Source organism: Callorhinus ursinus, unplaced genomic scaffold, assembly GCF_003265705.2.
Source record: "Callorhinus ursinus isolate GAN/ISIS: 27379988/994484 unplaced genomic scaffold, GSC_fseal_2.0 scaffold58, whole genome shotgun sequence".
Classification (NCBI taxonomy): Eukaryota; Metazoa; Chordata; class Mammalia; order Carnivora; family Otariidae; genus Callorhinus; species Callorhinus ursinus.
The window spans coordinates 359096-371903 of NW_027397120.1; the positions used below are offsets into that span (position 1 = coordinate 359096).

The window sequence follows — 12808 nt, forward strand, 5'->3', positions numbered from 1 at the left end:
CGGGGGCCGGGGGCCGGGGGCCGGGGCGGGGCGGGGCGGGGCGGGGCGGGGCTACGAGCCGACCGGGGACCTGTGCGCTCCCGGGACTTCGCGTGGGTCCTGAGTTTGTGCGGTATTTCTTTTTTTAAAGAAATTAATAGAAATTTAAAAATTTCTAGTTCTTTCTTAAGTGTATTCTGAGTATAAGTGTAACATAACTCAGCAGTCCCCTGCCAATGTTTGACCCCTTTTTACAAATTGGTTAAAATTTTCAAATACTTTTTTTTGTTTTAAAGATTTTATTTATTTATTTGACAGAGAGAGACACAGCGACAGAGGGAACACAAGCAGGGGGAGTGGGAGAGGGAGAAGCAGGCTTCCCGCGGAGCAGGGAGCCCGATGCGGGGCTCGATCCCAGGACCCTGGGATCATGACCTGAGCCGAAGTCAGACGCTTAGCGACTGAGCCACCCAGGCGTCCCTACAAATTGGTTAAAATTTCCAAATACTTTAAATGTAGCCTATATATGTAATATCCCCCTTTTCTTTTTCAAATACTCCAGGTTTTAAACAAAGCCTTTGGAGACATTGACTGCCGTTCTGCTATACCAACCCTATTAATACACTAAGCTGGAATTCCCACTGTCCCCGTACTCCGTGTAAATGTAGCTTTAACTCTGAGTCCAAACAACTACTCAGTGCATGTTGAGTACCAGAGTATCCCTCTAACGGAAGTTTTGAAACAAGATGCTAAAATTCCAAACACAAAAATGTCACTACTGTGATGGGTCTCAACCCTCCCAGTTGTCAGCACAAAACATTCCAGGTACCCTAGGAGGTAAGCGCTCCCAGGTGGGATGTGAGTCGGACACCAGAGGAGGACCCAGCCCCCGGCTCCTCCTAGATGAGCCGCCCTCCCACCAAGATGGCAGCACGTGTCCTGCTCACCTTTGTCACTGGGGATACAAGAAATGTCTCCCAAGCACGCGGCTTAAAGAAACCTTGTACGTCAACAACACAGATCACTGAGAGAAGTGGCAATCTCTAAAACAAAACCCTGTTGAATTCTGAGTTTCTCACAGCTGACTGGCAGGTGTCCCACACAAAACCACTGGAGTGACACGGAGCAGTGGACACACATACAGAACTCTGGGGCAGGGGCAGGGAAGACCCGTTGGAGGGGCCATCTGACCCAGGAGGGGAAGGAAGAGAAGGGCCCGTGCAGGGTGTGCTGGGGCCGACGGCATGTCGGGCACCACTTGGGATTGGAGAAGAGCCCAGACAGGCCTGGCCCCAAGACCCTTCCACCAAACACACATATGCTCACCCCTGCAGCCAGGGTCCTCCCCACCCCTCCAGGGCAGGTCACAGACTGCAGCCTGAGGTACAGGAGAGGCAGGAGCCACTGGCTTCAAGGTGAGTGCAGGGCCAGGAGCCCCACAGCCTGCGGCACAGAGTCCCAGCCTCTGCAGCTCCTGCACCTTCTTCCGAAGTGCCACCCACCAGCAGCACCAGCCTCCGGTCAGGGCCTGTGCCTTTTTTCTGTTTCTGGGTGTCCTGAGTTGGGAAGAAGCTGGGACAGAAGCCCAAGCTTTGCAGTGGCAGCCTTGAGACTGAGCAGTTACTGACCCTGAACTCTAGGCATTTTGTCCCTTCCTCAACTGTGAAAGAGCAGCCCTTTGACCCATTCTCTGGGACGCTTTGAGGATGCAGCAAGACAAGATGGGGTCAGGGCAACCCAACACACTCACCCCAACACTGCCCACAGCACCATGCTCCCCACTCACCCTGACACCCCAACTACCCCACCCCTCTGCACTCTTGAGGCCTCATTTTTTATTCCCTTCCTTTAGAAAACCTCTGGCCCCAGGTCAGGATGGGGTGCCCCTGTGTACTCATGTGTCCGCACTCTCTGGCCCTCCCCCAGCCCAACGTACAGTGGGTATCCGCTAAAGTATCTGCCGGTGTGGTCCTGAGACCAGCAATGAGAGCTCGGGAATGCCTGAAGGTGCCAGTGACAAGGGGCAACCACAGCATCCAAAGTCCAGGGAACTGAGGGGAGGGGGCACCTGGCCCCGCAACGGCCCAGGCCTGGGGCCTGGCGAAGACAGAAGTGACAGGTGCCGCAGGCCTGAGGTACAAGAATGAGGAGGCATGGAGGCTTTAACAACTTTATGTGCATGCCCTCGGCAGCAGTGGTGTCGTCCCGTGTCTCATTTCTCCAAGAAGACCTCACACTCAGTTCAAGCTGGGCCCTGGCCAGACTCAGTGACATGAAAAATCAGAGCTGCCCCCAGTCACCAAAAAAGGCAGGCTGTCATTAACATCCCCAAATCTCAAGCCAGGCCAGACACTGTCAGAGGAAAGGATGATGTCACCCAGCACTGGAGGGGCAGTGCTGGGCTCAGAAAAGGAGGAGCAGGGCTCAGAGCCAGGGCCCCGGCAGCTGTGCCTGGGGGTCCTGCAGAGCGATGAGCCGGTCGGCCTCCCTCCAGCCAGACAGCAGAGCCCCGTGCGTGGTGGAGTAAAATGTCCGATGTGTGGCTTCCCCTGCAAACAGTATCTGGAGCTGCAAAGAAAAGCCAGGGTTAGGTGCCAGGAATCAGGCGGCAGCCACACGCCTCTCACTGTGGCTACAGAGCTGATGTGTGGTTTTATTGTTCACTAATCCCACTGAGCCCTGAGACGGCCAGGAAGCCTGAGCAGGTACGCAGACAGCAAGCACTCCTGCAATCAAAAGCGAATGCAAAATGGAAAACTCGACAGACAGTTTGGGATGCAATGTTAAGAACTTCACCCAAAACACAAAATGAAAACCCAAAGAGATGGAAATTAGGAGGGAAGAAGATAAAAAAAAATTGAGGACCAGTCCCCCATCCAAACAACAAAACCCCACAAAAGGAGGAGGAGGAGGAGGAGAAAGAACAGAGAGCTGAGACAGTCCCAAGCTCCCTCGGAGGTAAGAAAGGAAGGAGGCTGAATGGCTTTGGACTTCCCAGGAGCAGCACTGAAGAATGTCTTCGGAACGCTGAGGGACGTGCCTCCAAACTAGGATTTACACCCCACGTGTAGCTCTTGCAGGGAGACACCTCCCATAGAGAGGTAGGATCTGCGTCCTGCCCTTGAATCTGGGCAGGCTCGTGCCCACTGTGGAGAGGAGTATGGCAGAGCGGCGCTTTCTGACATCCTAGCTGGGCCGCCACGTGGGCAGCAGCAGCCGTGCTGTGAGGAAGCCTGAGCCACACAGAGGCCACAGGCAGGCACTCCCGCCAGTGTCCCAGCCCAGGGCAGGCGTGCAGGACGAGCAGCCTCAGATGACCCCCACCCCAGCCCTGAGGGACTGTGGCATAGGCCAAGTCTTCCCCACTGAGACCCCAGACATCATGGGCAGAAACAGACGGTCCCTTGCGCCCACCTACAGAACCTGTGAGCGTAATAAAGTGGTTGTTTCCACCAGTGGGTTTTCGGGTGGTTTGTTACGTAGTGACAGGACTGGAACACCTGAAGTCTAAGGTAGAAAAAGGACAATTCCACACATGCAAACTTAACTTTCTATAAAATTTACCTCCCCTGCACCCCCTCGTCAGGAAGCTACTGGAATAAATGCTCCAAAAAGTAAGTGCATGGGGCAGGTGGGGCAAGGGGCGCCAGACAGGCTGGTGCTGTGCATCAGGAGCTGAAGCTGACACTGGGGTGTGGGAAGGAAGCGAGAGATGATGGAAAGAGTCAGCAGAGTCTAGGCGAAGAAGTGCATGGAAAACGGAGCTCTGCACACTCCCTCATTCATGCACTCAGTCACACTCACTTGCACACACTCCCTCACTCATGCACTCAGTCACACTCACTTGCACACACTCCACTCCACACACCCACCCACAGACTCATAGACACACACTCACATCTACAAACAGGCAGGGAAGGAACCACAGTGTCCTTACAGGCCACATGTGGACAGGGCCTGGAGCAAACCAGATGATGGACATACTGAATAGTGGTCTTAACAAAAGTACCACATCACACATGGGGAGGCCAGGGCAGAGCGAAGTGCTGGGTGGACAGAGGAGTGCAAGAGAGTTAAACCTTATCTGCCATAGGGAGAGTCAATCGGGGACGCCTAAAACTGAAAATTCAAGGAGCAACATTATGGAACAAGCAAACCATAAAGAGATTATAGGGCACTGGGGAAACTGAACACTGAGTTTTGGATAATATGGAGGAATTATCATTAATTTTTAACTGGGATAACTTTGCTATAGTTACACATCTTTAGAGGGCATCCTTTATCTTTAGAGACCCATTCCGGGGTGTCTGCAGTGAAACGATGTCGTATCACACAGTGGAGAGGTGGGGGGACGGGCCGCGGCCACCACGGCACAGCGCTGAAGCTGCAGGTGGGGGCCCAAAGGTCCGGCCGGCTTGTGCACACATCCGAAGTTTTCCACGACCGAGTGTTTTGTAAAAAGTGGCAGCATAAGCGTGTTATATAGAGATGTGGTAAATCTGGAGCTGAGACTCAGCCCTGATGGTCTGGGAAGGGGTCTGGGAAGGGGATGTTGGGTGCCCTCCAGCAGCCTGCTGTATTTTGTTATTTTGTTACTTTGTTATTTTGCTACCAGAACTGTAGAATTTTCTGATGCTTTTTAGCCTAAGTGCATGTAAAATTCTGATAAAATAATACATGTTTCACGATTCCTAGTTTCAAAAAGCACAGGGACCCAGCCGCAGGGCTCCCAGCCGCACCCGTGCCCGCCTCACCTGCGCCTTTGCGCCCTCCTCGGGCAGGGGCTGCGCCAGCAGGTCGATGTCGTCCCCAGTGCTGCCCACGGCCACGTAGCTGTAGGAGCCCCTGGTATATGGGGCACTGTACCAGCAGGAGCGCAGCATGCTCCTGGGCGCAGGGAGCCTGGCGTTTCCTGCACCCAGAGATGTGCGTCAGTGTGGTACCGTGGCCCCCCTAGCCCCAACCCAGCTTCCCTTTAAGACCCTGCCATTTAAAACGAAGAAAACCTCCCGGAAAGAAAACCTCACCCTGAGCGTATTCATCAGAGGCTCTCCCTGTCTCACCGCTTTGCTTAATTCAGGACACCCAGAAACAGAAAAAAGAAGTGGAAAGTGTTTGCAAAGCCATTTCGGTTCCTCAGAGATGAGAACTCTGAGTGACCCCACTAATATCAGGAAGTACTGTCCCTGGAGGGTTATAGCGCCAAGCTGGGTTCCTGTCCAGAGTTCGCCAACAAGGAGCCCCCGTGGTGCCCGGCCACACACACTCGGTACCTGTGACCCTGCGAAGCACTTGGGTCAGAGACAGGAGCACTTCCTCGTCGGACAGCGTCTCCATAAACTCAGACTCCAGTCCAGCGATGAACCCGCAGAGGACGTGGACAGACCTGTGTGGGAGATGCACCCTGAGACGACTTGCAGCCGGGTCAACTGTGCACACAACACTACAGCACCCGGACTGCGAGTGTGACCCACAACCCTGCCCCGGGGCACCAGCCCCCAGGGATCTGTGAGGTCACAACTCTTTTCTTAAGGCTGAGACAGTGTTTGCTGTTTCTACTCTGCCAACATACACACGGGCGTGCAAGGCCCACAGTGTGTGAACGGCTGTCCCTTCGCAGAATCGGGACCAGCACACAAACCGCACCAGCACACGCAGTGTTCTTCCCCGACACACACACCGCAAAAAAAATAAATAAATAAAATGCCAAATTCACTTGAGAATGTCCTGGAGAAAGCAGTAGAAGTTATTAACTGTATTAAATCTTGACTCCTGAGTACATGTCTCCAACATTCTGTGTGACAAAATGAGATACGGCATAAAGCACTTGTGCTGCACGTGGACGTGCAGATGTGGGACAGTCGTCCGGAGAGCCCTGGGCAGTGGTCCGAGCTGCCAACTAAGCAGCTGCTTCTTTCGTGGACACGATTTTTACTTGAAAGAACGTGGCTGGTATGCAAACTTGGGTGTTTGGCAGACATTTTCTCGAAAATGAGCAGCATGTCTATCACAAGGAAAACAACTACAAGCATTTGCTGCCAATGATAAAATTTAAGCTCTCAAGCAAAAATGACAATTTTAGAAAACTTGTATCTGCCACCAACAGCTTGATATGTTCCCAATACCAAGAGACTTTCCTGAGATCCGTGGTGATATTAATAAACTTAATTGTTTGATGTTGTACAATGAAACATATCAATGTTTGGAATGCCCAAACTAGGGGCAGGTGCAAGATCCACTCAAAGTGCAGGACGGACAGCGCATTTTGGTGCCCTCGAGCACAAACACCCACGGACGAGCTTTCAGATTCCACACTGTGCCTCACCTTGAAGGAGCGACCACTTCTTAAGTTTTGGTGCTGTATCAAAGAATACCCACAATCATCTGAAGACTATTTAAACACTACCCCTTCTCTGAACTACGTATCTGAGTCAAGACTTTTCATCTACTTCAAGTGGAATGAGACGCGGCACCACCGCATACCGACCGCCTTGAGAGCCAAGCTGTCCGCTATTAAGCCTGACAGTAAAGAGATGAGGAGAAAAGACAAAGCATTGCCACTCTCCTCACTAAATTTTGTTTTAGAAATATAGTTATTTTTCATTTAAAAATGTTAATGTATTTTCATTTAAAAGTATAATGGGGTGCTGGGCGGCTCGGTCAGTTAAGCGTCCAATTCTCAATTTCAGTTCGGGTCATAATCTCAGAATCTTGAGACTGAGCCCCACATCGGGCTCTACGCTGAGCGTGGAGACTGCTTGAGATTCTCTCTCATCCTCTGCCCCTCCCCACCTCAAAAAATGTTATTTATGCTAACACGGTATAGATTGACTCAGTTTAAAAAATAAATATTTTTAATTTCTCAGTTTTAATTTCTAATGTGGTAAATGTGCAGACACAACCCACCTAAACAAAAGCTCTTTGGAATCCTCAATATTTCTAAAGAGACCACAAAGTGTGAGAGCCACCATCCTACCCCACAGAATATCCCGATGACTGCTGTCTCCACCAACGTCCTGAGCACAGGCTACAGAGCCAAGTGTGGGGCAGGCCGCCGAGCACACCCAGCCACCATTCCCCTACACATCCACGACCCTGGCCACATTTCCAGACCCCTGGATATGTCAGCTTTACCTTCAGTCCAAAGGACATGTGCAGGGTCCCCTCCTAGGTGGGAGGAGCCCACGCACCCAGCTTCTGTGGCTGTCGGGGATGAAATTAGCTGCAGGCAGGCCTGCGCTTTGTCCTCCAGGCCCAGAATATGGTCCCCAATCCTGCCATGTCTCTGTGTGGAAATTTGGACTTGTGTCTGCCAACTGACTACAACACGCTAACCACGTATTTTGATCTTGCTGGAAAAATCAGTCCCTCCCTACCTAAATGATTCATGGTCTTATTTTCTGAGTTCACACCAAGTCCATATACACTGCATTATTTATGCATTATAGATGGACCATACAATTTAGCCACTAATGGGTCTTTGATTCCTGACTTAGAAGGATATATTGCTCAATTATTGCATCAGGTTTAAATATTGTCTCCCAGTTATAGACACTTCTGTGTTTCAAATTCCTTCTGTAACCTCTACACCCCAGCTTCCTGGGAATTTCAGTAAATATTTTCTTACTGATTGAACATGCCCTCCAGGCCACCAGCTCATCCAAGGACCTGAGACACACCAACAGGCTGCCTACAAGAGGCTTCTGTCTGTCCCTGCAGTGGTTTGGGCCCCAGTGTCTGTCATCAGCGCTCTGGAGCGCCCTTGGAATCCCACCCAGAAATCCTCCAGAAATGCCTCCCAGGGAATCAACACACTGCTGGATTCTCAACAAAACTAAGGCCAAAGAACCAGCCCCCTCAGAGCTCACCCCTGAAGCTTCCTCAGAGAAACTCAAGAAGCATACATACGCAAAGGAAGGCAGGACCAAAAAGCCAATAAGCTTCTTGAACCAGACGTGCTGTAGGCCAGAGGTGATGTCCTCCAGGGGCGACATGTCCTCCCACACCACCTGGATGTGCCGGCAGTCTGGCTCCCAGAAGGGCTCCTCAAACTCCAGGAAGATTTTATTGCTGGTCCCAAAGCCTATTTTCCTGATCGCTTCTGCCTTCTGAGGGGGCAGTGGTGGTTCAAAGAAGGTGTCCAGATGTTCTTTAAGAAAACCTGAAATTCACAAGTGGACTCAACTTACACCACATAATCTCTTTAACTGGAACTGACAGCCACAGGAACCCACCCTGACGTCCATCAGAGGAGTCAGAGAAAGGAGGCTTCCAGAGACTGTGTCCACTAACCCACACCAGCCCCAGCTCAACTGCGCTTCCAGAAATCGGGCTGGCTCTGGCCCTCGGGACTCAGCCTCAGCGAGCGACACCACAGCAGAGGGACAGGAAAGGCCCCATGGCCACCTGGTCAGGCAGGGACAGCTCTCATGCCCCACCCAAACTGCTCTGTAGGATGGTTTCTCACTTCTCAACCTGTCTGCCTCTCAACGTCTGCAAACCATGCTGCTCTAGAATAGTTTGGAGTAGCATCACAATATACAGGCTTTATCCAGAAGCTACATGAAAACTAATCTGCCCAGCAGAAAAAATTAATTCTGGGCCAGAGTCAAACAACGAGAGGGTCTATCTGCAGCACAAGCCAGTCTCCGTACAACACAGATACCTTGCAAGCCAGGAAGTAAAGGACACACAGCCCAAGAGGAAACAGATCCACAGAGGCTGTGAGGACCCACAGAAGGGTCACCATGCCTCCACCCACAGTCCCATTTGCCAGACCCTCAACCCAGCCGCTCCCACTCCTGCGATTTATGCCACAGATATATTCACACAAGTGTTTTTAAATGCACATGGAAAATGCTATGTAAAACAAAAAAAAAGTGAAAATAAGCTGAATTTCCATCAACTAAGGAATATTAAGCAATGACCCCTACCTACAAGAAAACACTATGTGGCCATAAAGAACCAATGTGACAGGTGGCCTGGCTCCTTGTGAACAGTAGCAACAGTATCAACAGACCCAGTAATGCACTCACTGATGACAGCAGGGGCCCAGCAAGCACACACAGACACCGGCGGCAGGGGTAAAAAAATGACTGATAGATCTACATGTGCTGATTTGGAAGTACTGACAAAAATTTTATTAACCAAAAAAAAGAGGGGGCAGCAAACAGAGCATCAGCAGACTATGTTAATATGTCCAGTGCGATTCTGTGTGTGGGACAAAGGAGCTGGGCCTGAGCAAGCCCACCCACAGCCAGCACGGCCGTCCTGAAGGAACCCAGAGCCGGGTGGGTTGGACGCTTGCTCTGCGTCTTCCATCAGCTCTGGCCCCCGCTAGCTTTGTGAACTTGCACAGTTAAGTGGCGTGATTCGGTTTGCATCGGTCAGACAGGCTGGGGACATACACATCCCAGCTGCCTGCAGAGTAAATGAGATGCACAGACAGGGCTTGGCTCACAGCCGCCTCCACCTCTTGTCAAATTGCCAAAATGGCTTCTGTCCTGGGTGTCAGATCTACAATTCAACAGAACCATATGCTTGAGCCCTTCCTTGATTACACCAGGCCTGAACCTGAGAGCTGGCTTTCACACCCACTTCCGCCTCCAAGAAAGCACAGCTTGGTGAACTTCTGCAGGCAGTCCCAGCCTTTCCATAAACGACCTCGGAAGAACCAAGACATGCATTTTCTCTTATTGTGAAACTCAATTCCACAGCATGCAATTGCTACAAAACACAACAGAATGAGCCTGTCCGAAACTAGATTGAAAATGTGAGCTTGCACCTGAACAAACACTCCAGAGCCCACTGCCGGGGCCCCGGGGGTGGGTGACCAAGGGGAAACCTGACAGGGAAAATGGGCTTTACCTAAGGGCACAGTGATGATGACATGATGTGCGGGGAAGCAGGTTCCGTCCTCACACTCCACCAGCACTGGAAACCTCTCCCCAGGAGACAAGGCTTCCCGGAAGGACCCGTTCCAGTGAATGGTCTTCACAGGCTTGTTAAAAACGATCACGTCCTCTGGCAAGGAGGCCATTATGCAGTTTGTGAGCCCCTGGTAGCCACTAGGAGAGACAGAGGTGTTGGTGTTTTCGGAGGGAGCTGCCTGGGGAGGTGGCCCTGCAGGGAGGGCAGGGGCTCTCCCGGGGGGTTTGCAGTCTACCTCAGGATCACCACTACCACTGCCCAGGCTAACAGGGGGATTAGGTGAGCATGAGCAAATGGAGGTAATCGTGGGAGGACAAGGCCTCCTCCCCACCTGCCTGGAACCCTACTTCTGATCACAAATGCCCTCCCCTGCCAGGAGACTTGGGGTGACACTGGAGAGCCCAGCGGGGCAGTCCTGCGAGGGCCTCTTGAGTGCTCAGTGGGGGGACAGCCACCTGCCCCAGGGGTGAGCTGTCTGTCCATCCCAGGGGCTGGAGCCTCACACAGCACTTAGCACGTAAGAGGCCTCGTAAACATGGGAGGAAGAAAGTGTTATGAGATGCACTGGCCTTCTTTTAAAACCACCTTTTCTTGAAAATAATTATTTTCCCCAGTGAGCAAAACTAGAGAAACAAATGAGCAATCTCTCTAAAACAATGAAGACAAATGGCCTCCTGACCCTCTCACCCTTCCCCTGCTTCCCAAAGCCCAATCTGAGGTAAATGGAAAGGGTACCAGGGTGCATGGAGGGGAACCAGGGTGCATAAAGGGGGCCAGGGTTCAGAGGGAACCCGGGTGCACGGAGGAGGGACCAGGGTGCATGGAGAGAGGCCCCAGGTATGTGGAGAGGGACCAGGGTGCAGGGAGGGACTCCAGGAGCACAGGTGGGGGAACTGGGTTAAATGGAGGGGGTCCCAGGGTGCATGGAGGGGATCTGGGTGTGGGGCCCCAGGGGGCCCGGGGCACACAGAGGGCTGGCTGGGTGGGTGGGGCATGCACATACCCAGGAAAGGTGCAATCCAGACCCGGCAGCACAGTGTACTCCCCAAAGGGTGCGAGGGCCACCAGGTCCATGCTATGGGTACCGCTCACACAGCACTCCACATTGAAGAAGCTGTTGAGGATGGCCAGCTTGAGCTTCCTGGTCTCCTCATCCTCTGTCCAGCCAGCCGCGCGCTGACTGATCTCCTTCTTCAGGTACTCCCCAACGCTGGGCACTGGGGCGTCGGCCATGTGCAGGAATTCCCGAGTCTGGTCTATGAGACTATAGAACAGACTAGCCATCTCCACCACCAACTCACGGCTCACACTTACCCCAGAGCTGGCGTAGGACACAGATGGCAGGCCCACATGACCCCCAGTTTCGATCAGCTGGTTCTCCTCTGACAAGTCCTTCTCCCCTAGCAGCTGGTACTTGGCAGCCAGCTGAAAGACCGGGTTGCCCTGTGAGGGCCCGTGGATCCAGTGAGCACCTAGCTCTACCACGCCACCTGGGAGGGGCAGCAGATGACACTTTGAGGTTCTCTCCCCACAAAGGCCCACGCTGAGCCCTTCTCCTGGACCACACCAGCCCTGCCCTTCCCAAATATGCTCTAAAAACAGCCCCAGGGACACATGGTCCCTGAAGACTACAGTCCTAGGGCCTGGTCAGACCTAGTTTAAGGGGAACATTTGAAGGGGGGGTGCTGATCTGCACCCGCCTTCGAAGGACACTTGGAGAGCCGGCATGGGGGCAGAAGGGGTGCCTGGGAGTGACCCGGAGACTGGAGGGGCAGCTCCTTGTGGGACCCAACCAGAGCGACTGCGGAGACATAGATTACCCTCCCCGGCAAGCGCCGGCTCTGCCAACGGGGCAGCTGAGTTTCGGGGACCCCTGAACTGGGCCTGATCAAGTGGGATGGGGCGGAGATTCACTCTGGGGGCCAGGTAAGGCTTCCGGGTCGGTTAACCCAGGTGCAGGCCGGACCAGGAGCGGCAGAGCCCGGGCAACACCCGTTGGGTTCCGGAAATGGGCTCGGGGAAGGGGTTCCGGGAGAGGCCGTTACCGAAGCCGCTCTCCGAGCGGATGCGGCCGCCGGCGCGGGCAGTGGCCTCCAGGACCCGCAGCTGCGGGAAGGCCGGGTGGCGGCAGAGCCTCTGAGCGGCGCCCAGCCCCGCGATGCCGCTGCCCACCACCAGCACCCGCGGGCCGCGGCCCAAGCCCTCCGCGCGGCCTCCACTCGACTCCATTGCGCCGGCCGGGGCAGTCCCCGTGCGCCCCCGCCGCTCCGAAGTGCGGACAGCGCCGAGGGGTCCCGGGCAGGGCCGGGAGGTAGGGCGCGGGGCGGGGCGGGACTGGAGGTGGATGGGAGTGGAGGCGGAGCGATAGGGGCGGGGCGGGGCTGGAGGCGGAGCAATAGGAGAGGGGTGGGACGGGGTGGGAGCACGGGGCGGCCGGCGTCGGGATGGGGGCACGGGGCGGGACGGGACTGGAGGTGGATGGGAGGGAGGCGGGGCTGGAGGCGGAGCGATAGGGGCGGGGCGGGGCTGGAGGCGGAGCGATAGGGAGGGGCGGGACGGGGCTCGAGGTGGATGGGGCGGGGTTGGAGGCGGAGCGATAGGGAGGGGCGGGGCGGGTGGAGGCACCCTGCTGCGGGAGTGGGCCTGGGGGGCCGAGGCACCGAGGGGCAGGCGGGTAGGTGGAGCGAGGAGCGAGGAGCGCGGGGTGAGGCGGGGCCCGGGCGGCAGCCGCACCAGTTGACCCTCTGGGCTGGATTTGGGGCTTCCCCTAGAGGTGCGGCCCACCTGCGGGCTGCAGGGCAGGGTGAGGGCGAGCGTGGCTCCGTGGGTGCGTGCAGCCCAGCTGCTGGGCGCGTGTCCCCACGGAGGGAGGATGGGGCCCGCCGTCCAGGTGGCTCGT

The 12808-nt window shown here is 54.5% G+C and overlaps 1 protein-coding gene across 2 annotated transcripts; it reads right to left on the minus strand.

The window, feature by feature from the left end:
* Positions 1-2115: 2115 nt before the first annotated feature.
* PAOX (polyamine oxidase) lies at positions 2116-12302 on the minus strand. Of its 2 annotated transcripts, XM_025880036.2 has the most exons (7): positions 11955-12300; positions 10913-11399; positions 9847-10046; positions 7888-8140; positions 5253-5365; positions 4734-4891; positions 2116-2547 (listed from the first exon to the last, which is right to left on the minus strand). In XM_025880036.2, exons 1-7 carry the CDS (start codon positions 12136-12138, stop codon positions 2404-2406), a joined length of 1539 nt encoding a protein of 512 aa, XP_025735821.1. In that variant the 5' UTR covers positions 12139-12300; the 3' UTR covers positions 2116-2403. The 2 variants fall into 2 exon arrangements, with proteins under 2 accessions (XP_025735821.1, XP_073740813.1); XM_073884712.1 differs by lacking the exon at positions 4734-4891 and having other exon boundaries at positions 11955-12302.
* Positions 12303-12808: the final 506 nt, after the last annotated feature.

Bases quoted from the DNA above. Each gene is read 5' to 3' on its own strand.
- PAOX (XM_025880036.2), bottom strand. From the start codon at position 12,138: ATGGAGTCGAGTGGAGGCCGCGCGGAGGGCTTGGGCCGCGGCCCGCGG. The intron at 8,141-9,846 runs GTAAAGCCCATT...TGTGAATTTCAG, and splicing joins CATCATCACTGTGCCCTTAG to GTTTTCTTAAAGAACATCTG. The intron at 4,892-5,252 runs GTACCGAGTGTG...CTCTGGGTGCAG, and splicing joins AGTGCTTCGCAGGGTCACAG to GAAACGCCAGGCTCCCTGCG.